This window comes from Myiozetetes cayanensis, unplaced genomic scaffold (assembly GCF_022539395.1).
Source record: "Myiozetetes cayanensis isolate MyiCay16 unplaced genomic scaffold, myiCay2020 scf23, whole genome shotgun sequence".
NCBI classification, from domain to species: Eukaryota; Metazoa; Chordata; class Aves; order Passeriformes; family Tyrannidae; genus Myiozetetes; species Myiozetetes cayanensis.
Genome location: NW_026087445.1, coordinates 5,031,256 through 5,058,976, shown reverse-complemented (window position 1 = coordinate 5,058,976; position 27,721 = coordinate 5,031,256). Strand labels below are relative to the sequence as shown.

General features: G+C 47.5%; 2 protein-coding genes across 2 annotated transcripts; one reads left to right on the top strand and one right to left on the bottom strand.

Moving 5' to 3' along the window:
* The first annotated feature begins 55 nt into the window (after positions 1 to 55).
* BBLN (bublin coiled coil protein) lies at positions 56 to 4,671 on the top strand. The gene is made up of 2 exons (XM_050319896.1): positions 56 to 184; positions 3,128 to 4,671. The coding sequence occupies exons 1-2, from the start codon at positions 97 to 99 to the stop codon at positions 3,319 to 3,321; spliced, it is 282 nt and encodes a 93-aa protein (XP_050175853.1). The 5' UTR covers positions 56 to 96; the 3' UTR covers positions 3,322 to 4,671.
* CIZ1 (CDKN1A interacting zinc finger protein 1) lies at positions 4,611 to 27,721 on the bottom strand. Its single transcript, XM_050319895.1, has 19 exons — positions 27,682 to 27,721; positions 27,296 to 27,377; positions 24,121 to 24,226; positions 23,174 to 23,301; positions 21,155 to 21,270; positions 18,526 to 18,692; positions 17,389 to 17,524; positions 16,411 to 16,471; positions 13,574 to 13,653; positions 13,137 to 13,216; positions 12,026 to 12,208; positions 11,544 to 11,674; positions 11,038 to 11,122; positions 10,369 to 10,482; positions 9,888 to 10,067; positions 9,202 to 9,271; positions 7,995 to 8,116; positions 5,123 to 5,333; positions 4,611 to 5,038 (listed from the first exon to the last, which is right to left on the bottom strand). The coding sequence occupies exons 1-19, from the start codon at positions 27,704 to 27,706 to the stop codon at positions 4,752 to 4,754; spliced, it is 2,364 nt and encodes a 787-aa protein (XP_050175852.1). The 5' UTR covers positions 27,707 to 27,721; the 3' UTR covers positions 4,611 to 4,751.

The following is a 27,721-nucleotide window of genomic DNA, read 5'->3' as shown; positions in this document are numbered from 1 at the left end:
GTCACGCGCGCGGCGCCGCGCCCTGCCATTGGCCGCGGGCCCTGCGCGCGCCCGGGGCGCGCCGTGCGGGCGGCGCCGAGGCGCGGGCGCGGCGGGATGGCCGGGCCCAACGGGGACCCGCACGTGGCGGGCAGCGGCCCCGACGACGAGGACGGGGACGGCGGGGACTCCTTCGGGGAGGAAGGTGCGTGAGCGGGGCCGAGCGGGGCCGCCGCCACGCTGGGGAGCCCCAGCGGGGCACCGTCTGGCCTGGCCCGGCCCCGTGGGCTGCGGGTGGCAGAGCGCGGGTACGCCCAGGTGTGCTCAGGTGTGCCCAGGTGTCCTGTTGGGAGCGGTGCCTCATGCCCGGGGTGTGCCCCCTGCGCAGCAGCGAGGGGCTGCGGGGTTGGATTCGTGTGCAGCCGTGGGGCCCCGAGCTCTTCCGTGCTGCCCCTGAGGTGGTGGTGGTTTTCTTTTTCTTGTGCAAAGGTGATTCTGTGGCTTTGCTGCTGCGCGGGTGTTCAAGGAGAAAGAGGATGTTCAGGCTGGGAGAGCACTGGGCAGGTCGTGTGGGCAGATGTGGGAGAAGTAGTCATGCGTGGAAAAAGGGAATTTAATGCAGATAGCTTGGTAAATTCCACTTTGGAGTGTTTCTACATCAGAAGTTTCTGATGCTGCCCTATCCAGTTAGAACCAGCTGATGGAGGAAGTAAGACCAGAGCAGAACTGTAATGCAGACATAGAGGTCACTCTTAAATCTGGAACTCTTTCACAGTAAGCACTTTGCTACCTTTCTGTTGAAGGAGGTGAAGAGTTGGGTTCTGCTGTTTCCTAAAACATCGTTCAGTTTCCAGATGTGGAAATTGGCCCACACAGGTGGATTTCAGAGTTCTCTGGGATCATACCTGCAGTGACAGAAGGATCATTTCTGCCCTGAAACACCCCAAGAGTCGTCACTGCTTTGCATCATCAGAGTGATAAACGTTTCACACTTTCTGAAGAGCTCAGAGACACATTGGCTGTGACAGAGAAAGTCACTAAATTCGATTTACATCAAGTCTAATTAGGTTGTTCAGCTTGTGATCAGCTGATTTCTGTGCAGTAGCTGGTCAGAGGGGGCTGCAGCTGTAGAACACTTCCTTGAGCTCAAATAGAAACCTTATTTTTGTCAGCTGTCATTGTAAGAATACAGAGGAGTTAATGCAATTGCCACACCCCTTGTCAGTGTTTTCATTAGGGAATGTGGTTATGTTTCCACAAAAATCCACCCAGCTTCAAACTAATGGAAGACAGTCTTTTTACAGCTTATTTTTAAATGGTTAAATTTTTTCATTTCCCAAAGCTGCACAAATGATATGGCCTTTGCTTGGGCTTTAGGCACTGAGAAAATCGGGCTCCTGCTGTGATTACAGACTTCTAGCCAAGCTGAGGAATATCCCTTGTCACAAGTAGCTACTGTGTCTGCTTGGGATGTGCTCACCATTTCAATGAACGTGGTGCATCCCACTGAAGTAGAGCTCTGACTCATGGACATTCTCACACACCTGAAGCAGGGTTTGGAAAATACTGCTAATTGGCACCTTTTTAGAAAGCCTGTGTTTGTGGGATTGCTTTGGAAATGTGAGGCCAAACTTTTATAAACAAGCTTAAATGCAACACGCACAGTTATCCAAAGAATTAAGGCTGTAACACTCTGTGAACAGCTTCAAAGTGTTGTAAGAAAAGGAGGACAATTACTTTTTTATAATGAAACTTTTCCTTAGCTATTAATATTGCAAATGACTGTGATGTTTAAATATTCACAGTTCTTTCAGAGCTGCTGGGAATGGCAGGGCCTGGGCCCGGTGTGCTGGTGCACCAGGGAACTTTTAATCAGTAGGTAAAAATAGAAGTAATAATCTTCCTCTACAACGTCAGCTGAATTCAGTACCCAATAGAATGCAAAAAAAAAATTACTCCATCAGAATTACTTCTGAAAATGCCCATCAATACCTGATGCAATAAATACAAACATGAAAGGTACCAGCCTAACGTGACACGTGAAAAATGAAGGGCAGAAATCAACAGTTTAATTTCTGTTGGGTTGTACTGTTCCAAGTGCCTGCTGGCTTATTATTTATAATCAGCTAATGAGAGTTGGCAGCTGATTTCCAGCACTGATCCAGAATTTTCCTGAAACACAAGCACTCCTTTCAAAGAAACATTCCGTGCCCACGGGTCACAGCTCCACAACAGCCTCCCTCCACTCACCCAGCCCCTGTGGCTTCAGGAGGGAACATGGGATGGCTCCAGGTGGGGTCCCTGGAACCCCCTGGGGTTCCTGAGTAACCCCAGCAGAGGTTTTGTCTTGTCTGGTTTTTCAGTTTGTTATTCTTTAGGATTGTGTGAATGTTGCTTGGAGCGATGCAAAAGCAGGTGTTTGGTGCAGCAGCACAGCACTCTTCAGCTGATTAACAGTGTTAACACTGTGAAATAACCCTTGTACTGCACTTGAAACTAATGCTGTGAATAAGGAACTGTCAATGATCTGGGTTTAATCTGAAGTACCCAGAGCATTAATGGTGCGTGAAAATCCTGAGGTTGAACTTGGTGCCCCACATTTACCTCCCTTTGGAAGTTTCAGTGCCACTACCAGCACCTTTGGGTCATCCCTGCTGCTGCCACAGCCAGGTTTCTGTCATCCTGACCCCAGCCCAGCCCTTGGTGAAGCACATCCCAGCCTGGGAGCCTTTCACAGATAAACAATAAACACTGTGACATGCTCCCAAAAAGCCTGCAGCATCAGGAAAGACGATGCCAAAGGCAGGTAAAAAGGCTGACTTGTCCTTGGCATTTCTGTGGTGCTGTCAGCAATGAGCCCGTGGTCAGCTGTTGGTGTGTGGGATCCAGGGCAGGCAGGTGTGCCCACAGTGGCTTTGGCCAGCCCAGGTACCTCACCTTAGACCTTGTTAGCAGTGCTGCAGCCTCCCCCTGGCTGTGTTGGATGGATCAGGGAGCACAATCCATGCAGGGTTCAGTTGTATTTGCTTCACCCACCCAGGGCCAGGTAAGGCACAGCCCAAACGCTGTGGGCGTGTTGTGCCAGAGCTCTCCCTGCCTGCAGTGACAGCACTTACACTGCTCAGCCTCTCATTTCCCTTCCTTTCAGAATATGCAGCAATAAACTCCATGCTGGACCAGATCAACTCCTGCTTGGATCACCTGGAGGAGAAGAATGATTATCTGCACACCTGCCTGAAGGAGCTGCTGGAGTCCAACCGCCAGGCCCGGCTGGAGTTCCAGCAGCAGAACGAGCAGCTGAACATGGGAGCTGATGGACAGGGCCCCCAGCCTTCTGCCTAGTAGTGTCTGACCACAGGCTCTCAGCTGGGCTTGCTGAGGGACTTTTACTGCTCACCAGTTTAATGTAAAACTTGAATAGAAGAGGTGCCTCGTGCCTGTTACTTGTTCCTTCCCGTGGTTGTGTCCTGCCCTTCACCTCCATGTTCTGTTTTCCTTTAGCTGTGAGAGGTGCAAAGCACATGGGTGGCTGTAGAGCTGGTTCTTTCTGCTCCCTGGCACTCACACCTGGTTAAAGCTGGTTGCCATGCAGGTAGTTCACAAGCAGGCCCTCTTCACAAAGAGGAGAAGTGATCTTTGCTCTCTTGTACTGTTAAATCCCAGCAAGGAGTGTTATGGCTTTTGCCTCTTCCCTCAGAGAAAGCACAGTAGGCAGGGGCTGTCCTGACTCCAGGCTTGTCCCAAATGTAACTCTGGTGACAGCTTTGGGGAGGGAGGCCCTAGGCCAGCTCCTGCCTTGAAACCACAACTTGTCCCTCAGTCACATTAACTCTGATGGACCAAATACTGGCACATGGTCCCAAACCAGTGGATGCTTCCATTCCCTGCCAAGCAGATAAGCCCACCTACCAGGGGGATGTTTTTGCTGTTATAACTGAGAGCTGCCCCGCTTCTCCAGCTGTTCCAGACTCCAGCGTGGAGAGAGGCAGAGCAACCTGGTTAGTCCCCACCACAGCAGCAGCTCCAGAGAGCAGAGACAGGGGCCTGCCTGCTCTGGGATGTGAGCAGAGCCCTCCCTGGACATTCTGACAAGGCATGAGCTGTCTGGTCTAACTTGTGATCTTGTCAGGATGGCCTGGGGCCAGCACTTTGAAGCAAGTCTTACTGTTCTACTTCTGTAATGTTAAAGGAGTTTTTTTTTTTGAAAGTTAAAGAGGTTATTTATAAGAAATCTGTTTTATTAAAATCAGTTTGAAACAAAATTTGTTCCTGAGAGTCTCCACTATGAGAACAGACTAGTTAGGCCTTGTAGTACTAAGAAAGGACCAAGGTGCACATTCTTGCCTAGCTTAGGACGCAGTGCTTGTCCAAGAGTGTGTCTTTGAAAGGAAAGTGTTCTGAGAAGCAAAGCTGAACATAACAGCCTCCCAAGAGAGAAACTTCTCTGCCTGGAAAGGAAATGACAGGGACTACAAAGAATTCTTAAGTCTGAATCCATCTACTCCATGAACTTTGCCCCCTATGGAAATCCCATTACCATCTTCCTTCAGGTTCAACAGTCCAAGCCTCAGTCCTTCCACAGAATTAAATGCTGTATCCCAACTGTACAAGTAATAACCAACACCATCCTGTATTAGACACGCTAAAGCCAGGCTTATTTATTCTTAAAATAAAAACAGCAGTAAAGTTGAAGGTTTCGCTCTATTAAAAGACTCAGAAAATAAACATTTCCAGCAAATATCATATGTAAAGGGCTCTCCTTTAAGGCCACTCTATCTGGGTTTGCGCCTAGAAGAGCGTCTGCACCCAGAGGCGAGACCGGCTGTCTCACCTTTGGCGAGGGAGGAAGGCTCTGCCTCCTGGCCTGCATCTGCTGCCTCATTCTGTCCCAACCCTCCTCCACTCCCTGGATCCTGGTGGTCATCCGTGCCTTCCCTCTGCCTGGCTGTGTTGGCTTCCTCCTGGTGTCCCAGCAGCTCCCCCGTGGCGCGGCTCTCCTGGGGGAACGCGCGGGCGGCACTAGTGGCAGTGGACTCGCTCTCTTCCTGTAGATTTTCTTCTACAACCACGACACCACACACATGGTCAGTCACGCTGGCCAGGCTCTAGCCCTCTGCCCCAGAGGTGGCCAGCTCACCCTTACCCTCCAGAGACCTTGGAGTTTGTTCTTGCAGGGCTGACAGCTCCGCACCCTCCTTGTCAATCCCACGATCGTCATTCATCTTCTCGCCGGTACGTGCTGTTGTAGCAAGAGGCTGTTTTGGATCATCCAGCAATTGGGAGCTGGAGCCCTGGGAAGGCAAAGGAGCCTCGGGGTAGGCAGTTGTGGCACGATGCCTCGCTGCCTTGTATCTCTGCAAACACAAACAAACCAAGGTGAGAGGGGAGGCCAGCTCAGCTCCCGTCACTGCAGCAAAGCAGCAGCTGCTCCAGGAACACCTGTACAAAAACAGTGGTGAGTGGCAGGGGCACGACCGGTCTCGGCAGCTCCTGGCCTGGCTGCTGAGGCTTTCAACACAGAAAGGTCAGCTCCTGTGAGGAAAAGTGGTGATATTAAAAACTGAAGTCCTTCTCACATTACTTAATGCTGAGCGAGTGCATGGCAGGCCTGCGGCTCCCGAGACAAAAATCATGTTCTGGCAACTGTTAATCCTCAGTCAGACTCAGGACTTTGTAGATGTAACACTGCAAGTGTCAGCTCCTGCTTCAGCTACTGCCAGGACAGGTACCCTGGGCACATGAGGCTCTGCACCACCCTCAGCTACAGGTGAGATTTAATGTTTATCAGCCAAAGCAAGACTTAAGTTGAAAGCTTAATATTTCTTCACTCTGTTGATGCAATCTGCACAGTCAGTGGAACTGTAGACAGGAAGACTGAGATATCAAGAATATCTTGTTACAAGGCACTGAGGTTTTCCACAGAATAAAAGGTAACATATCATCAGTAAAATTACTTATTTGCACTCGCTATCATGATGAACCAGTAGAGGTCTGTAAAGAGATTAAAATGGCTACTAGCCACTTCTAGACCAGATTTCAGGAAAACAGCAACTCTCTCTGGCTAACACACAGCAGGAACCTGGTCTTTAACACCCAGAGCTGGAGCTAAAGGAACAAACCAAAGCTCCTTCTTTTCCACAGCAGTTCCCTCCACAATCAACTCCCTTCCAGCTGCCTCCTGAAGGGCTCCTTGAACTGGCACAGGCCATTACACCTGACAGTTTAAAGAAACAATTTTGAGCCCAGTGGCTTTCACCAGTCTGCAAAGTGGAATTACAGCCCATCAGACAGGCAGCTTTACACTGTAATCCACTTTATCACTGCAGGCTTGTTCTTTCTCTGCCCTCAAATGGTGGGAAATGCACAATATCACATTGCACTGGAACTGGATCAGTTGAGTCAACGCTGTACCCCAACCTAAAGCAGGTACAAGCATGCAAATTCATGTTCAGTGATGCTGTGAACTGCCCCAACAGCAGACAATTCTTTGCTTTGAAACCCTCTGCTAAGCTACTCTGCTGAGAATACCCCAATATACAACAACAGTGACAAAGATTTAACTCAGACTGCGACAACTCTGAGGCACCCAGGCAGCCAAGAGTAATAGTTATCTGGTTGCAGATATTTAAGGTTAAACTCTTCTCATAAAAAATTCCTCCAGGTCACTCTGGCATCCATTTGAAGAGCATCTGATTTCAGCTCTAAGTGGGCCAAAAGAGTGACATAAGTGACTGCTGCTCTAAAGCTGCTCTAAAACAAGCCAGGAAAACTTCAAGGCTGATTCCTTCACTCCTGAAATGACTAGCTGCAGGAGTGGGAGAGGATGAGCAACCATGAAGGAACAGCTGTGGTCTCCTGCCATCCCAAATTCACTGCTCTAAGTGCTGGCTTCTGCAGCACCCCACCTCTTGCTGGAGGCAGTGAGGGCTGACTAAGAATAGTTTCTTCTGTCTGAAGACTAGAAGAAAAACATGAAGTTTTGGGGGTTCAGGGATGGGTGTGTGTGTTTGGGGTTTTCTTAGACACTATTAAAAAAGCTTGTAGGGAAAACCAGCAGCTTTTGGGAGCAGTGTGGGTGCAGGCAGAGGACAAAGGCAGTGTGGGAGCCTCTTTCTTTGCCAAGGTCAGCAAATACTGCTCTCCCACACAGGCAGGGCCCAGGCAGTGGTCACAGGAGAGGGCAGAGACTGTGCAAGCCCTGTGTACCCTCCACAAGGTACTAATCCAGGCCCCTCACCCCCTGGCAAGTCAACAAGGACAGAACGATGGAGGCAGATTCCAGGCCAGCCCAGTAGGAAAAGCTTTAGATACAAAAGCAGCAAGGGGCAATAGGGCTTCTTTAGGTGGAGCCAGAAAAGCAAAGGAACAGCATCAGTTGGCAGAGCTTTGTGCTAAGGAGTTTCTAGGAGAGGGTAGCAGACATACAGACAGACAGACAGACTTCCTCTTGCAGGCTGACCCTGGGGACAAAGGGACTCCCACAGCTTGTAGATTCCATCTCATGGTCTGTAATGTTACATTTCCAGACTTGTAAGGCTGAGGATCTCATTTTACCAGGCCTCTTCATGGATGAATTACACCCACAATTTTGGCTAAAGGAGCTGTTCCTGCAGGATCACAGGAGAAGATGCACCAGCTTTCTTTACAAGAACAGCCTCTGTCCCTTGTTCTTACCCACCTTGACCCATCTGTCTCTGGTCTAACAGAAGAGGCCTAGACTGAACAACAGACTCCACAGGTTCAGCAAACAGAGCAGACACTCTGAGGAAGATTCCCAGCCAGAAACGGGCAACAAGATGACAGCAGCAGTAGCTGGGAAGCAGGACTGGACTGGTTTAGATCTACAGGGGTGATGGGAGACAAACACAGAGCACAGCAGGAGAGAACTATGGCACAGTGGACACCGAGGATGATGGGAATGAGCTGGAGACAGGACAGCTAACGGGGCGGATTCGCTGGAGAGACACGCACGGGGGGAACAAATGCCAGGCCATGCAATCGCCAAAGGGTCTGACCTGAAAGTTCTCAAAATGCATCAGGGACTTGCAGTGTGCGAGCCGGGCAGCGGAGTCGCTATGGTAGAATTTGTGACACAGCCTGCAGAGGTAACCTGCGACGGGGACCAGAAAATCCAGGCCTGCGAAACGGGAGGGGAAGGGAAATCACAGATCACATTGAATGGAACTCAAATAATGAAAGCATGTTAAAAGGGGGAAGGGGAGTGGGGGGAGAAAAGGAAAAGTGGAAAGCTTTGCTTCTGTTAATCAGGGGATTTGCAAGATGACTTGCTGAATATCTCGTCTTACCATGGAATGGCTGGGGTTGATATTCAGAGAGAAATCTGGCTGCCAGAGCAAAGAAACTACACAGAGCGTTAAGGGGGGAAAAAGGGAGAAAAGAATACAATGGAAAACTACAGAGAACATGTGATCCAATGTAATGGGATCAAACCAAGCAGAAGACAGCAGGCACGCAAGAGGAACACGCAGAGAACATTCACAGCATGAATCATTATTCCATCTGCCACACGATAGTGGAAGGTTACAGCGATATGGGAGATTGGTGTAAACAGAGCTCTCCTTGGGCACAAACCAGCCTCTGCAGAGCTGCCCTCCTCACAACACCGGTGAGGCTGGAGGTTTGAAGTCAGTCACTTACAGGGTGGGGACCAGACACAGCCATCTGGAGGCACCACTGCCCACCAGGGCAGCAGCACAGCTGAGGAACTGCTGGGTGCAGCGTGGGGTGTCTGAAGCAGAGGAGACATGCACAGTTTGGGCTCTAGCAGAGAGTTTGATACTGTCAGTGCTGCTCAGTATCTCTGTGCAAGCTGCATTTCTGTTGGAAAGCATTCCAATCAATATGCTTTCCGACTCCATCTTTCCAGAGCATCCCTCATTTGCTACCTACTTTCTTCAGTACTCCTGCCCTACTTGTTCCATGTCCTACCTTAGAAAAGTATCTGGCTCTCATCCTTTCTTCTTCAAAGCAAAAGGCAGCTGACAAACATCAATCACATCCTTATGTTTTATCACACAATAATAAAGCAATGTTTGGTCTCTTCTCCAGGCAGCAGTGACCTGCACCAGTCCAGTGCAGCTGCTGGAGCACCACGGCCCAAGAAGTCATTATATCAGTAAGTAGAGACCATCCTCTCTTGCAGAAATAGCATGTGGCCAGAGAAGGCTCTGTGGGCCTTTGTGCTTAACTCTGCTTGCTTACCATAGGCTGTGTCTGGACAATACTTCTCACTTCCTTCGTAATCCTCCAAAGACACTTCCTTCAGCCCAGTCTGGAAACCAAAAGAACATTAGTGCCTCCTGTATCTATGGCAATTCCCTTCCTGGGCTCTTGCATTTTTCTGGTAAGCTCAGGAGCAGAACAAGAGGATTAACATACCAGAGAGAGAGTTGCACAGCATCTGGTCAGGGCCAGATGCAAACCCCAATGTCAGCAGGCCACTTCACTACAAGGGTTAAAAATTACCCTTTGCACTCCAAGCCTGAAGTAGCTCAGCCATGTCCCTCCTTCTTGGTAACTGGGAAAATATTTATTGAGATAAACCTCCACACATATGTTTGCTATGAGCCCCAGCTGCTGCTGGGCCATTCAAAGAGACTATGCCAATGTCTGCTTGTGCTCCTCAACAACAAGGTAATGTTTGATGACAGCAGCAGGAGCTGCACAGCACAGCAGAACCCCCTCCTGCATGCCACACATAGTGCCTGATTCTCTTTTGCATCATTCTGTGCTCTGGAAGAACCCCAGAGCCCTCACCTTCCTGCTGTAGAGTGCAAAGTCCACCAGACTCTTGAAAGCCTGAGCTCAACCAGCCAAGACCAACTAAGTCACAGGATCCCACAGCAGATTCCCAGATAGGCCATTCTTTCTCCTTTTGCATGGCTTACCTGCTTGGCAGCAGAATCCTCATTCTCCATCAGCACTACATCAGGGTCTTCCTCCTCACCAGCTCCCCCCTCCTCCTCCTCCTCTTCCTCATCATCATCTTCAAAACAGCCAACAGCATCCACAGTGATCAACTCCTCTGAATCTTCTGGGCCTCCCAACTCCTTCTCTCCCAGCCTCACCTGTCAGGCATGGAAAAGAAAGATTGGATCGACTCAGCCATGGAAGAGCCCAACCCCTGGACAGACTGGCATTTGAGGAGCAGAAGGGACTGCAAGAGGGGCACAAAGTGATCTCGATTCACGACACATCTAAATCCTTGTCCCTTTTCCCCTCAGTTGCTTTTAAGCTCTAACAACTGAAGTCCAGCAAAAGGTGAAAATTAAATCAGGGCTGGAAGAATTGCACATATTCCTTTCAGCCCTGCAATAGTGAGGGTAGCAGCCCCCAGACCTGCCCAGCTCTCCACCCAGGCAGTGTTACCTCTTTGGCTTTCTGTTTGTGCTCAGGGGACTTCATGTGCTCCACGAACTTGCGAGGGGTCTTGAAGTGGCGGCTGCAGACAGTGCAGAAAGGACGAAGCGAGCGTTTGGCCAGCTGAGGAAAGAGGCACAGTTCCATGAGTCAAGAGGCACTACTTTGGAGGAATGCAGGTGAATCTTAAGTGAAATGAAGTCAGCCCTGCATCTAAACCAGGGAGATCACAAAGACAATGGTGTTTTCAGCAGGAAGGACTCCCTAAGTCTTATCCACCAAAAAGATGGAAAGCATGCAGAGCAAAACTAAGTGTGTCCTACAATTTCTCCCCTAGAAGCCAATAAATATGCCAACATGCCTAAATTTTAGCTTGAAAAGGCTGCCCACTATTCAATTGATTAGGTGAATATGATAAACCATATTTACTGACAAAAGTCAATTACACACTAGAGGTGCTTCAGGCCACACTGACATGTCATGACAGCTGGAAGCTCCAGCAATGCCAGTGACCAGAGGTAGGAGGTAACACAGCAGTGCCTTTAGGGAGGATGTTACTGGCATCTCTAAGCTCCAATCACTTTTCCTTTGCTGCTTGGGAAGCAGGAGCTGCTAAACACTTCCACTCCATCCCCACAAAGGTCAGTGCAGAGATGAAACCCGGGCTGTGGCTGTTACCTTGTGTTCCTGTGTCCTGCGATGTTTGATGAGATCCCCCGTGAAGTGCACCTGGCACGTGTTACACCAACGCTGCTGGCTGTCTCTGAAGTGACAACAGACAGAGCTCTAAGTCACACCTTTTCACATTCTCCATGCAATACTGCAGTTTGCAATCTGTCCTTGGCATTGTTTTCCCCACCATTCCTGTCTTTACGGCCTTGGATTTATCTTCTTCCCTTCCCACCCCTTGTGCTGACAGAAACACACCAGACAAAACAAGTCTCCAACCTGATCTACTGTATTAAAAACTACACAGGTCAAAGTCACCTCTGGTATCCTTCAGCAGGATAGTTGTCTGAAGGAGTTAGCCCCGAAACCAGAGGGATTTCATACCTCACCTAGAACTCAGGGGCACCCTCGTGCAGTGAGGGATTTTAGAACCCATGCAGGGCCACGTTCAGATAGTTTTCTAGTGCAGACCAACACTTACCCATCTTTTTCTGCTAGTGCAGACCAACACTTACCCATCTTTTTCTGCTAGCACCTTCTGCTGCTTCACCATGGGCAGTAGTGAAACAAAACAAACATTACTCATGTGCTGAATCTCCCCAAGTCGCTGCTGGTGCTGAATTCCAGCCATGTGGGACTGGAAATTCTGAAAGAGAGGTGAGGAGAAAAATCCATTTAAATGTATTCAGTATACAGAAAATAATGGGTATGAGCTATTCTTTCCTTTCTTTTGACTGCTGTTTAACAATGAAATGGTATAAAAGCTTAAGAGCATGGCTGCCTGTGGATCCACCCACATTCTCTCTCTAGCAGGATGCTTGCCAGCTCTCAGGAGAGGTTTATTTTATCTGCATGCTTGTCATCATTTTTTATGTTCCTTGTTCCTGAAGCATGAGCCCTTGCTAACAAGTCTCCTGTTGCACCTCCCCATGGCAGCCAGCCACCCAATTCCCATCTCCTGACCACCCAGATCCCTGTCAGACCTGTGCATTTTTACCTGCTGACTGCAGCAGTTGGTCTTGCAGATGTAACAGTAGAATTTAAGGACTGATTCGGGGTTGGGATCAGCTGTGCCCACCTCACAGGCCCAGTGCCCTGGTTTCAGAGCTGTTGTACTGATAGCTCTGCTCTCACTGCTCTGCTGAATAGTCACCTTCAGTGAACCTCCAGAGCTCAACACCTGCCAAAAGAAGGAGTCAAGATCAAGTCCAATCTCTCAGAAGAAGACACTAAAAGTTACACCTGCTTTTGGTATGTCACCATAGCTCTCTACCCTTTAGGAAAATGCGTTTAAGCTTGAACCCACATGGGGCTGATCAGAAGGACTCTCATAACACTCCTCCTCCCAAAGCTGTTAGATCAGTGATCGCTGTGTCACAGCACCAGGACTATTAGCACAGATAGATGTTTCTGCAGCCTCTGCAGTCACTGTATGACCCAGTCTCTGGGGGCTGGAACTACAAACAATTCTTGGTAAGGGACATAATCAGCTCATGTTTCTCCACTGCAAAACTAAAGGCAACTCAGGACAAGACCTGATGGAGTCAGGAACTCGGGCATGGGCAGGATGATACATTTGATCACATCAACAAACACCCCCAATTATGGAAGTCTGATTCACATCTGAGGTTAAATCTTTGGTCTGCTCACAGGATAAGGTCCTGGTTTAACATCCAGCACATGGGCCACGTATTTCATGCAGAAGACTCTCAGGTTGCATCTTTAACACCATCACCTGAATTTTTTTACACCTGCTCTTCAGCAACATGAAAGATGGATTTAGCCATGGCCCTCCACACATATATTTTTAAGTAACTCTTTCAACTTGCCGTTTTTCCAGATGAATACTGAAATCTTAACGAGCCCCCTATCCACAGCCAGCAGCAGGTGAGGAACAGGCCAGCAGAGGTACAAAAGCAGCAAGTCAGAGCAGACTGTGCACTAATTGCAGACATATTATGCCTTATTGCCAGGGACAACAGCTTACAGGAGGAGACAGAGCTCCAGACGTGGGTGCCAGCTGGTTCCCAGTGGCAACGGGCTTCTCCAGGATGGAGGGGGAGGTTGTATGTTCTGCACCACCCCTGCGTGGAGCGGTGTCTGCTCACCTCAGGAGCCTTCGGTTCCTCGGAGAATTTCCTCTCTCTAGAGGGATCTTCAGCCGTGTACTCCTTTGCACTGTCTGCACCTAAGAAAGGAGAGTCCTTTTAGCTGCCTTAAGTCAGAGCAGCAACAGTAGAAAAAACAAAGCAGCAGGTGAGTGAAGTCAGGGAGCTTTCCTCACAGTGCTGTTGGCCATCAGCCAGCTCACAAACCTTTCTCCAAAGAAATCCCTTATTAGAGAGGGAAATTTCCCATCATTTGCATTTGGCAGGTAACATATTTTGAGGGGCAAGATTTGGATTTGGTTCCTAGATTTTAATCCTCCTTTCCCCATCCTGTATGACCGGAGGAGGGACATTTCTGATGAGACCCATGGGATCTACAGAGGCAGTTCCAGCAAGAAGAGCCCTACAAGTACAAAGGACAGGGTTCAGCAACTCACCATCAGCTTTCATGTGGGCACTCGAGGCTCCTGCTTTCTTGCTGTCTGTGGCATCCTCTAACGCAGAGTCCTCAGTCACACTTCAAGGATATCAAGAAAATAACCTTATTTGCCATGGTACAGACGAGAGATTCAGAAGATACACCAAGGCATGGGCTGGGTCTAAGCCACCACACTCTCCCCTAAGCCCCCAAATCAATAAGCTACTGGAAGTGGTATTTCAGGCAAGAACTTGGCAGAAATAAATAAATAAAAACAATGAAGAGTGGGTGTTCTAGAACAGATTCAGAAACAGTTGCCAAATAATCTGGACAAGAAGGTTACGACTGGTTTTTTGGTTAACAGCCCTCTCCTGCAAGAAGACTGCAGGGAAAGAGGTTCATACAAGAAATATTTTTAATGAGAGCTCTGAGAGCTCAGTCCTGTCATGACTGGTGACCTGGACCGTGCTCCTGGCTGCTCTGTGCATGAAGGAACAGAACTGAAGGAGTTTTCTGTGGTGCCTTACAGGGATTTCACCATAACTGCCTGCTCTAATCATACCACTCATGTTGCATTCCAGAGCCCCTACAGTTCTGCTTGTGGGGGAAGCAAAAACTGTACAAGATGGAAATCAAAAGGACCTTGCTTTGTTTTATTTGGTACTGGTGATCTGCTAAGGAGAGCAAAAGCTCCCGAGGGGACTGCTGACAACGAATGTTTGACTTCCAGAGGGCACAAAGTGTACTTTGCAGCCTCTTTCTCCTTCCCCCATTTTTCCAGGAGGACTAACACTTTTCACCGTGGCTTGACTATCTGCTCTGAGGGCAGCTCGGATTCCCACCTGCTGGTGTCCTTCTGCCAACAGGGAGCAGCACCTTCTGCACAAGCAAGAGGCAGGTACCGCATCCCGTTACCCAAACACCGCCCCCCGCCCCCATGTAAATTATCAGATTGATCCGTGCTAGTGTAACTGGGTTACACGGCTATAAATACGCAGCAGGGTTTGGGCAGTGCAAACACAAATCCAACAGGAGGGGCTGGCATTAACATTATTTGTCAAGTGAGGCCAGCAGGCTCAACGCTAACTGTACCACACACACAGATGGTGCCAGCACTCGGGGCGAGGGGTTTGCAGCCTGAACTGCAAATGCAAGGAGCAATCTAAGGGAGCAGAAGCCACCACGAGCATGATCGAAGGAGGGAATGGTGTTCTGTGGATACTTGTCATGCCATGCTAGAAGTGGGTGTTCAAGGAGGGTTGGAAGATGACGAATGCTGTCTGCACTGGAATGAGGATGTTGTTCCAGGTATGCAGATGGTACAAAGGAGCAAAGGCAGAAGTGGGAAAAACCTGAAATGAAGAAGGAGGCTGGTATGCCTGGCTAAAGGAAATGGAACAATGAAGCGTGAAACAAGTTTATGACATGGATGGGGAGAATGCCCTTGTCACCTGTGAAGGGCAGTGTGAGAACAGTAGACCATTTTTTTCAGATATCCATCATCTTTCATTGGAAGTTAAAAGAAACACTTAAAAAAAAAAAAAATCTAAGGAATGATCTATTCTAGGTAAATACCAGCCATAATATATGCATCAAATCTGGCAGTCCCTAACTGCTGCTTAGGAAAGGATTTTCCTAATAGCAGGCTTGCTGCACTGAGAGCTGTCATTCCTCAGACTTGATTCTTTTTTTCAGTGCATGTAACAGGACTTTGATTAATACCCTGCTAAATATTAATGTAATTAAAATTAAATTAGCTTTGGCAAACAGATTAACAAAGCACACACTCAAATGTATTCGACCTAGCTTTAATTGAATTTATTCACTTTCTTGCTAATCAGAGTCCATAATTCACGGTGGTCCCTGCACACACAATATTTATCACTCTCTAATGTTTTACTTTGATGTTTGGATATTACCTTGCTCATGTAATCCTGGAATATTCTCCCCAAAGCTATCCATTAATCTCTAATCTACAGATGGGAAACAGCGAGGTGAAGAAACTTGTCCAAAAGCAGGCGGTGAATTGCTAACAGGGAAGATAAGAGGACCCAGGAGTCCTGACTCATCGTCGTTAACATATGTTGGAGAATTCTCAAATCAATGCCTCCAGAAATCTGTATTCGCTCCCTCCTCTTCTCCCTCCGCACCAGCTAAGGGTGACAGCTCTGGGAGAGGAGCAGCCCCGGTGCAGATGGCACATCCCACTAGATGGCAATGCAGCCCTGCCTGTCCCTCCTGCACCCTCGGGATGCAGGGAGTGCCGGGCATGGCCGGCGTGCCTGCCTGCGGCACATCCCTGGGGATAATAGGATTGCCTTGGGCTATTTTTACCCAGCAGACAGAGGTACTGGGAAGACAATCTTTGCAGAAGGGATACGGAACTCAGCACCCATGGAGACAGGCTTGGATACTAGGGAGTATTGATTCCCTCTATCATTCCTCAAAATAAACTACCCTCTCCTACACCTACTGTAACCTAACATGTTCCAAAGCTTTCCCTCTCTGCTCATTTTGATTTTTGACATTTAGGGAAGAAAATTAAAGAAATATACCAGAATAGAAAAGAACATCTCTGCTTCTTACAAGGATCCTGGCAGGAGAACAGACGAGCAAACTCTGCTTTGTTGCACATTTAGATGAGCTGCATCTCTGATTTTTCATTCCCATAGTTGGGTCACCCCTTGCAGAGACCTGACAAGACTCAGCAAGCATCATGACATTTTCTGAAGTGTTCACAAGCATCTGAAATACCTCTCATATGCTACACATCAGTCCAGTCCTAATTATCAGAAAATAAAATCAGACAATAATTCTAAGCTCAGGAGCTATCTTAATACCCCATTCAATAAATACCTCTTCAGTCTTTTCGCTGCAGGCTCAGTGTTCAACACGGACTCTGTTGGAGTTCTTGGCTCTGCAGGAACACAGAAGGAGATGTCCTTAGCAAAGCAGACCATGCCACCTTGAGCACGTTCCATAACTGAATGGCAAAAGCCATAAGGCTCTGTTAGAGCAAATAATTCTGAACACTCCCTTATTCTGAATTTGAGAACTGCACTGACAAGGTTAGATAACGACCTCAGATGTTTTTAATTGCAATGGCACAGTGTGAGGTGTTGTCAAAACAAAAGAAATTTATGTTTATGTCCACTAAGTGGCTCTCAGTCCTGTATATAAGTGACAAGAGCCCTGATTATGGGAACATTAATACAAGCCAAGGTGGCACATCTACCTGACAGCAACCACTTAATCAGGTACTTTTCACCACTGTATATACACTGGTCACCACCTCATCATATGCCTGCAGTTTTAGATTGGGCACTCTCCAGTCAGAAATCACATTCCCACATCTGGGTTGCATCCGACATTTGAGACATTCAGTGCCAGCAGTTTCTGTTCTGACAACTGGAGCACGAGGACTCTTTCAACTCATCTTTTCCTCAGCATGCTCGTTGTAACTGGTTCTGCTTTATGTGTTTGGCTGCATGAGATGCTGAGTTCAACATGGGTAAGGCAATGAGCAAAAGCTCTAATTTCAAACCAGTTTTCTTCCCCCCCCCCCATCTTAAACGGGCTTTGCTGCCAAAGTGACTTCTGAGAGGCTTCCATGCAAGAGAGATGAGGCAGGCTCATTAAAAAATCAAAAATATCCAGGTAAGAGTGGTACATGAAGCACATAGCAGAGGGCTATCACAGGCAGCTTAAGTATTTACAATTAGAAAGAAATGTAGCTGACCAAGCCTAAAATCATCTCCAGCCTTTGCTGCAGGACTAGTCAAGAGAAGTTTATAGCATCTACAAGCACTTATTTTCCTACAGGCTCCTCCTTACCTGTGGATGGTGAGGAATTGTTCTGCTCTGACCCTGCTTGCATTCCCTCTGGGATTTCCATTTTCTCATCACCTTGTGTCTGAGACGAAGAACCAGGATCCAGTTCCCGCTTCCTGTCAGGGACCCTCTGGAAGTCCTGCAATGGACAGAGAGTCACTGGCAGCTCTTGGTCCTTAACACACCCTGCCCAAAGCACCAGAGTTTTCCTGTGGAGCAGGAACAGGAATTCCAATACGTGGAAATGGAAAGGAATAGATGGTTTACAAAGACTGCCCTGCTTTAGGCAAGTTTACATGGTCAGACAGAGCGAGGCACTTCAGCTCCACAGGCAGCCCAGGACATCTCCCCAGTGCCTTAAGCAGCTGCTGCAGGAGATCCAGCTGCTTGTAAAGAGCAGGATCACGTTAGAGGGATTCTGGCAAGAGGTGCATGGGAAAGGAAAAGAGTAATCCAAAATAATCCCTAGTCTTTTGACCCTGGAGAAAGGACGGTCCAAGAATGGAAGCACACCTTATCCACCACATCTTTTTGACAGAAGGGGATGAAATATGCAAAAGCTAATCTAAGAGGAGGAAAGTAGCAGTCAATTAACCCAAGAACGATTTTCAGGATACAAAAGAGGTCTTAATGGTGGAAAGTGAAAAAGGTTTTTACAAAACAAAAAAAAATTGCGGATTTTACAAAATCCACAAGAACAAATATGAGCCTGACTTTAAAAAGAAGGAAAACAGCCCAAAGAGGCAGAATGCCCCTGGTAGGAGCAGGTCATTTGGGAACAACAAACTGCTTTAGAAGAGCAAAGCACTCAGCCAGGATTTCTTCTGTTGTAATTACTTTGAAGCTGGTACTTCTAAAGGCTCCTTTTATATCTCAGGTTTAAACAGTTCTGCTACGAGGAATTCTCTCTCTTGGGCAAGTGGTGACACGAACCCTTTGCATCATGAATGTAAATATGGACCACGAAAGCCTTCGGGATGGAATCATTTCTGCATTCCTGTGTCAGCAGCACGGTGCAAAACATCACTTTCTTTGTAAGGCTCTCTCCCCTCTCCTTTGTACTCCGCCCACAACAATGTCAACAGCTGCGAGTACAAAAGGAGCGCGGATCTCTCCAGCGGTTGCAAACCACAAGCCCACCTTGCGGAAGGTCCGGTTCTGCCGCTGGAAGGGAAGGCTGGGGAAGCCCAGGCGAGTTGGCTTTAAGGAGACCCCAACAGGTGGTGGTCCCAGGAGGGAATGTCTGGTAGCCTGAGGGAAGAACTGCTGCAGTGCTGGCGCTGTCATGTTAAATCCACGCAGGTTTCCTACAGAGGCAAACACAGAGCGTGTCACCACCCTGAGCTGGGCAAAGGGAAAATATTCCACCTGTACAAGCAGCAGGCAGAGAGGGGAAGGGCTCCTCTGCCCTGTCCTCTGCTGGGCACTGTATGGGTGCTCTGTGCTCTACCCTTTTCAGCACACACAATGATTTGATGTGATAGCAACCATTACTATGGATCAGGCTATTTAATTATAATTGTCACTGCAGGCTAAGATCATTACAGCAATTATCTGATCTGAGCACACTAACGCCTGCAACAAACAAGGGCTCATTTGGCAAAAACTCTCTGTAAAAAACAGGAAAATTCACTCCCCGTTTCTGCAGCTGACAGCTCACACTGTAGCAGGGATGCTGTTTAGCAGAAGCAAGGAACAGTGTTTCATTTAAAACAACACTGGACTTTTCAAATGAAAGATCCCACAGTCCTCCCTGCCACCTGGTTGTCATGCACACTCAACGTGTCAACCTCGACTCTGACACCCGAGACTCTGCCATTTCCAATTATAATGCTCTGCTTTCTGAACAGCTCTTTTCAGCATCCACAGGCTATTAACTAAGTCTCAACAATTCCTTACGAAGACAGTCCTTACCATCCCCATTTCAGGAGTGAGGGAGTGGAAGGGCCCAGATGCTTCAGCTGCACCCTCAGGAGCTGTCCATCATTGTGGGAACCTGCACTTCAGCTGCTGTTTTTTCTCTCTCACTTGAATTAGTGAATACTCCAGCTTTTTAGCAGCTGTCGAAAACGGGCAGCAAAGTCTGGAGACAGGCACCCAAAAAAACCCCAAGCTTTTTCTTAAAAGCCTGCAACACAATAGGAAGCAGTCCCCATGTTTGTCTTCTAAAGTAATCTAATCTATTATTACTTCCCATAAATAATCCCTTACTGCAAAAGGACATAGCTATATTAAAAAAAAAAAAATCTATAAGCCAAGAAATCATCTTCTGCTCTCGCTTTGGTACCTCTAAAGAACCACACATCCATTTCAACTTGAAGTATTTATCTTTTCCTATTCCCACTGCTGAAGCCACACACAGCCACTGAATTATTTATGCTGATGTTTCCCAGGGACAGAAATGCTACAGCATCAGATATTCTTACATGTAACCAAAACCTGAATGACCAAAAATATTCAGATCCCTAAGAAGGGCCACATTAAGACATTGGCAATCATACTGTATGTTACCCATGGCTACCTGGTGTAGGTTAGTGAAAGAGAAGTCACAACTCTGGCATGCAGAGGTGAAAAGAAAAGGAAAAATGCTAAGACAAAGCACACTTAGAAGTGTTCATTAACATACCTTATCCTGCTCTATCTAATTGGCCTCAGGTTCTCAGCACACTATTTAAATACAATTTCCCAAGAAAAGATTTTGCTTCATGGAAAAGGCCAGCCCATGCTGACATCAAACATATCTGCAAGGAGTGAGGCTGACTGGAGTCAGACTTTCCCCTACCAACAATAGATACACTCCAATCTTCAGCGTTTGGCTTGTCCTTTCTCACTGCCACTTTCCCTACAACCTGAGAGAGATCTGTGGAGAGCCACTGGAGTCACTAGAGAGCCCTCTCTTTAAATGGGCAAGAGAGAACAAAAGGAGAGTTAGCGACATGCAGAATAAATCTTTTGTCTTCACATCTGGGCATGATTCACAGGCAAGATAGAAATTGCAGGCATTAATCTAGACCAGGCACCTGAAAACTGTCCCAGGTACTGATTTGCTGCACTGAAAAGAGCTGTCAGGTTAAGTCATGAGCAAAAAATAATAACATAGCTTTATTCCTATTATCTTTACATTAGCAATGCTATTATAAAGGCACCTTCATAGATTTGTTTTGAAAACACATATGGCAAAAACCAAAGAAAAATCCACTTGTGGAAACACAGTGAGGGGAGAACAGTGATATTATTCACCAGAGAAATGACAGTCATTTCAGTGAATCAAAATTCCACAAGAAAATTGAAGCCCGAACCGTTTTTCACCACAATATACTTTATTTGTTTGTACTCCACCAAGTTTGGACCAAGACTGCAAACATCTGCTGCAAACATCTACTGCAAACAAGGTTAGTGCATGTGGAAAAGATAATGAAATAAACTGCTTTAACCTTCTAACCAAGAAAGACAAATAACAAAAACTTCAGCATTTTATCTAAATATATTGATGACAAAATACTTGTTCCATCAAGTCTTAAGAGGGAAGGTACGTGTTTAGTATCTAACCTGATACCTTCTAATGCTATTCCCAGCTGTAAATAGTTTGGCCACAGAAGAACCCTCCGTGATGTGGACTAGGGACAAATTTAAAGAGGGGGAGAAAGGCAACAAATGGAACTGCCAAGTGCAAGAAGTGCCCTGGTTCAGCAGGAAATAGCCATGCTGTGGTCTGAGTCCACGAGGATGATTAAATAACTCCAGTAAGCGTTTCCCATAACGACAGTACCTTGCATCTGCTGCATGAGTAAGGCCCGCTGAAGCATAGGATTGGCATTGAGCAGCGAGGGCTGATTTGTTGCCCGTAAGCTCAGCATCTGTTGCTGTTGCGGCGGCGGCAAACCCCTGGAAAAGAAGGCATAAATCGTGAGAGCCCAATAAAAACTGCCCCCCTCTGATTCCAGGCACCTAACAACCCTAAAAGAGAGGAGCAAGCAGCTGAAATGCCCATATACATGCGTGAAGAGACACTGTGCAGTGGCACTGTATCCTCTTTCTTCCACTCTCCTGGAATTTCCAAGCTGACAGATTGTCTATCAAAGAATTTGAGGTCAGAGACAACTCCTTAGCACCAAGCCCACATGAAGCCTCTAAAGCAGCATAAAAAAAGCCCAGGAGCTGACTGCAGTTCTACAGAATTATGCAGCACTCGTCAGGAGAAATGAGTGATCTAGATCAGCAGCTACATTTAACAGGACAACAAAAAAGAAGCCCTAAAAAACAGGGAGTTTTCTCAGTAGCTTAAAGCACATTTTCCCAAAATCAACACCTCCCACACGGAGCCAGACAGGTCAGAACTGTCAATGGTGCCCCCTAACTGCGAGAACCAGATGGAAAAATAAAGCACGGCCTTCATATTTAAAACACGAGGAGGAAGAAGCGAGCAGAGAAGAACTCTCCGGTTCTAAGGAGGGTGGAGCAGACGTGAGAGAAAAGTCTGAAGAAACCGGCAGGCACTTATTTAAGCGATTGCAAGGTCAGGCCCACCTCTAAGCACGACTGCTGACACAGCTAAATCTGTCAGGGCTGAAAAGAGGCACAAACACGGATCGAAATATCCACCCTGACAAAAAAACCCCAACCCTCTTAAAAGAATTCACAGCAGCTCATCTTCACATTTGCTGCTCTAGATTGTTCCAGTCTCAGAGCTGAGATATTTATACCACAAAAATCGTACTTTCAAAGGTGCAAGATGCAGCCGTGCTCTCTAGCAGTCAGCCCCTTACTGGCATTTTAAGAGCAGCTTTGTTTATTGTATAAGACATATGAAAATGGTAAAAAGATTTGGAGGTTCATATTTCTAGCAAAACAGGAAAATTCCCACATTGACCTCAGAGACAAATGCCTTATAAGGATAAAGTAATATAATAAATTCTTAAATAACAAACTAAGTATATTATTAAATTCACACCCTATTGCTTTAAATTTACAGAGCATAAGGCTTAATTAAAGGTAACAGTAAGTGCAAATAAATGCGTTATTTCAGAGAATTTGTGTTGGTTCTACAAATCTCAGCTCATCAGGGACATCTGTTCCTCTCTAACTTGTTTTACATTTTGCCTTTTTTTTTTTTTTTTTTGTAGAACCGTGGTTATTTTCTGGCAGATGTCATTTCTCTTCACAAACAAAACACAATTTTCTCCATCCCCTCCCTGCCCCACCGCGCTCAGCCACAGCCTCAGCGCCGGTGCCACTGCAGAAATAAGTTCCATCGCCTCACCCAGGCCAGCACAGAAAGAAAACAAATAAACAAATAAACAGCTTAAGTTCAACAATAAAATAATAAAGTGCTCGCGTCTACCGAGGGTGGCTCTGCTGGGTTTCTGCAGGAGAAGGCGTTTTCCCCGAGCCCCGGCTGCCCTGCCCTGCCCGCCCCGAGGGGCGACGCTCGGCCCGGAGCATCCACCCAGCCACCCACCGGCTCTGCCCGGGTCACCCCGCGGGTCTCGGGGACTCCTCGGCGGGGCCGCAGCGGGCAGGGATCCCCGGAGGGCTGAGGGGACACGGCGGGACCCCACACGGGCCGCCTCCCGCCCTCCCTCCCTCCATCGCTCCCACGCCGCGACCCCTCGCTGCCGCCAGCCCCCCGCCTCTGCCCCGATCAGGCCCGCACCCCGCCCGCCTCCCTTTGTCGCCTTCCCCGCCGGGGGAGGGCAGCCCCGCACCCGCCCCGCCGAGGCAGGGAGGCGGAGGAGAGCGGTCCCCCGGGACAGGCCGCGGATCCCCGGCCTCGCGTAGCGGCGCTTACCGGCCTCCCTGCTGCGCCGGGGGGTGGTGGTGCTGCTGCTGCTGCTGGAGGAGGTGCTGGAGCTGCAGCAGCTGCTGCTGGAACTGCTGCTGGTTGAACATGTCTGGGGAGCCCCGAGCGGGGCGAGCCTGAGACAAAACACGGGAGGGCGAGGGAGGCACCGGCTGCGGGGCTGGCGCGTATCAGCCCAGCAGCCATTGAGCAGGGGAGCCGCCGCCGCCGCTGCCGCCCATTCATTCACTGAGCCGAGCCCCCCCTGCCGCCTCCTCCTCCTTCCCCCCGGGGTCATCGCAAGCGGCAGCCTGTGGAGGAGGTTTCCAAACCCCACCTCCCAAAACCTGCTCCCACCCTCCCCTGCCCGCGGCGCCCGCTCCCCGCGGCGGGGCCGTGCCGGGACCCGCAGCCCGTTGCCTTCGCCTCCCCGCCCCGCACTCACGGCGCAGCCCGCGGCGATCAGCGCTCCCCGCCCGCCGCCTCCATCTTCCCGCCGGGAACAAGAGCCACCTGCCCGGCCCCGCTCCCCGGCCCAGCCCAGGCGGGAGGCAGCGCCTTGGGCAGGGCTGCAGGACCCGGCCGCCCCCGAGGGGCTGGGGATCGCCCCCGGAGCCCCCGCTCAGGTCGCCCCTGCCCGCGGCACCTCCATTCCTCATTCCCCGCACAGAGGCGGGAGTGAGGTCCTCTGTCCCTCGGGAGGGCTGGGAGGGGATGGACACCATCTGCCCAGGGCTGGGCAGGGAGCGGAATAAACGGCTGCAGAGGGGGAGCAGATGGCATCCAACAGCGTGGGCTTTCTCCTCTTTGTGCTTTTTAAAATAGTCCAGGGGAACCTTTGGGAACCATCTCGCCAAGGAGATGGAAAAAACCTAACGCAACCTCTGGCCATTCGCTGTGGTCACGTCTTGGCAAACCTGCCATGAGAACCTGGAAGAAAACAAACGAGGACTTACTTTTGCAATATTGTTTTGTGCTGGAGGCTGAGATGACTTTTGTAACAGGTCCTTTTTTTCTTTTTGGGGGGGTGTGGTGGTTGCAGCAAAACCTTTCCTGCAGCACCTGTTTTCCATAAGAAAATAAATTTTAAGGATGTTCAGTACACACAGCCTCTGTATGAAAATGTACTGTGACTGTCATTTCTTCTTATACTAAACCTCACAAGGGTAAAGATGTGTTTCTGCTCTCTGCTATTCCAGAGAATCCATCCTGAAATAATTTACTTTATAGTCTAATTATTCATGCCAATAAAGACTACTTGATTCATGAAAGGCCTTGGAATTGATTTTTAGCTGAAAGCATTGTAAGCTGAACACAGACAGTTACTGGTGATATACAGTTAGCATTAATAATTTTCAATGCAGCAGCATATGTTGATTTTTCCTTTGGGCCTTTTTATACCATCCTGATTTTACAATAATCAATTTGGAGATGACCATCCATATTAATCAATGACGGGCCCTGTTCGTGCCCAGAGTCCTTTACCAGGTCACAGCTGTCTGCACACAAAGAAAATGCTCTCCTGTTAAGCATGAAAGCTTAAATGTCATCCCAGGGAACACACACACGGAGCAGAAAACAGGCATGGAGTCTCCTTCAAATCATTTTGCATAGTTGATCCTCTGCCCCTGTAATGGTGCTGTTAGAGCAGCCACTGGCCTGGCTGGTTAATCCTATGATCCCAGTCCATATAATATGAGCCAGACCTGGGAAAGATAGAATTCTCACACAGATAAATGTTAATCTGCAATCGGTGTCTATAACTGAAGTTCTTGTGTTCCATATATGTGTGACATTTGGAAATCTACAAAGCATCACATAATTGAAACATGCAGGTAATTAAGTGTGTGGTTTCTTTACCATTAGATGTTATGTTCTGACATAGTCTAGAGGCTCTCCTCACAGCCTGGGCTTTCCTCTCTGAGTTCCTGCATACAAATCATTAAATAAACAACCTTTTTGGATTTATGAACAATGCAGAGGTCTACTGCACTGAACACAAATCCAGACATGAATTTAGTTCTGTGCCTGCACAACACAAGTCAGGATTAGGGCTGTGGGAAGCACAGATGTCCTGTTTCATCAACCTACAACTCAAAGATTGATCTTCAGAGTTGCCTTTATGTGCCAGACATGAACATCACACCTACCAGAATCCAGGAGAGAAGGTTCCAGATTCAGCTAATCACACTGTTCAGTTTGAAAGTCACAGAGATGTAGGATAACTGCAGAAAATTGGGTTAGGATCCCTTCTTTCACTACAGGCAGCAAACCAGCATGTCATAAGTTGACAGCCAAAGGGTACTGTCAGTGCCCACTGAGCATTGGTACACACACCTTGACCTCCCATCTCCCTTTTGTTTTTTTTCCTGCATGAAACATCTCCATTTCAATTATTAAGCAACTCACTGTGCAGTGGTAAATACAGGTCATAACATGAGAATACACAGAACCCTAAAAACACAGAGCCACAATGCAGACCAGACACTATCACTCAGCAACAACCCAGGTATCCTCGAGGCTTGGGGGTGGCTACACAAACACCGTGCCTTATTGACTATGGGAATGAATGAAACAGGAGAAGAATTGGAAGTTCCAGGTTAGAGAATGATCCAGGAAGTGTCCTGCAATACAGAGACTGTCATCAGCGGAGCTGTAGATCATAACTCCAAGGCAACCTGCACTGCACCTCTGTCTGATTGGATCAGGGTTATGAAATTTCTTGGCAGATAAGAGGACAGACCATATGAATGCTTTTAATTCAGGAGCTGGATTGTATTATATAGCTAAGTTTTTGCTGGGCCATATAAATTTGCCCCAGGGACCAGATGAGGCATGCAGATAACCAGAGACTTCTAATTTCCAGCACATGACTGCGCTGTGCAGTTGTGTGTTTTAATTTTGGCTTTTGCAACCCTTGGTGAAGCCACATTGCCTTTGAAAATCCAAGTGTTTCTCAGTGCCTCTGACAGCACCAACATACTGCGGTGCCCACAATTTCCTCTGCAATCTGCAAGGATGGAGTTATTACTCATCCATTTCACCAGGATATAACTAGTTCTCACCATAATATATTTAAGCCTCCCAAACTTCTCGGAGAAAAAGCATATGGAGCTTGAAAGTACTTTTTTTTCTCCAGGTTTTGGGGCCTGTCTATTGAAAGAGTGGGCCAAGTTTCACCAGACTTGCTCCCAACAGCTGATATTAGTTACTGGAATTACTGTCTGTTTTATCTGGAGGAAGGCTGGATTCACACACAACATTTCAAACCAAAATGATCTCTGCACTAAGGGATGTTTGCACCCACTCTTTGTAGTATTGTTCTAGAAACCTACCCCTGGTATTTCTTGATAGGCAGGACAGGCCACAGGAGATAAAGATACAGCTTTTTATATCCATTTTTGCCACATGGACAATCAGCTTCTATCAGGGATTTTTCAGTTTCACAAGGTAAAATATCTGCCAGGAGCTATTTTGTGGCATCTTACTGGATGTGAAAAGCACAGAGAACTCAGTCTTGCTGCTCTTAAAATATTAATTTCAACTCACATCCATTTTCAGATCCCACTTCTAATGGACTATAACATTCAGCTTATTTCTTTCCTTGTGTATATTCTGGCTCCTGTGGAGTCACTCTAATGATAAAACTGTCCCAGTGTCTCATACACTGAATTTACCTTCTTTTACCTCTTTTTGGGGAATTTACAGACTAGTTCAGCAAATTTCCTGTTTCAGAACAGAAGAAGGCATTTCACTATGTTATTCTACAAAGGAAAGCTTTGAAAATCAAAAATGACAGGCTGCTTTTCTTTCAAATAGCTTTTGCAATAAATAAAAACATTAGAAATTAACATCTCGTCTCTGAGCAACTGATATACCACAAGAGATCAATGATGTTACTATGGTACAATTGCTGGTATAGGAGCAATTAAGAAATTATAAAATCGATACTTAAATGGTTTCTATCTCTATAGGCAACTTTACATAGTCATGGAAATTCAAGTGGCTAATTTTATTTAAGATTTTTAAGTTTTGGCAATTTGATATTAATACAGACAATGACAAGCCTTAAACCTGAGTCTGTGTGGAGCTTCCAACCTCTCCTTGTAAACATTCAATTTAAATTCTTACCTGTGTTTATAAACATTTTTAGGAACCCAAAGGGCCAGAAGTGTCCACTCCTTCACGTTGTTCTGAACATTCACAGCTCTACCTGGAGTCAACAGGAACAGTTTGCAGGTAAGTTAAAGAATCATAAGATGATTGTATTCCATGTTTCTGCCTATTTTTTTTCTCTGAGAACTAAATGTGTTATTTTTGCAAGGGCAAGGAATGAAGGACAGAATCCAGCACTCAAATGTCTATTTCTAATTGTGCTAACTAAACTGGGAGTTCTATTTGCATGAGGTGACAAAATCAGCATACACAACTGTCCTTATGTTGATAGCCATACATAGAAGCACACATATGCTTGCCCACATGCATTTTTAAAGTACATTCAGAAATAATTATAGCACCTTGGGTGGGGGAAGAATCTTTCATCCTCCTTGTTTTTAT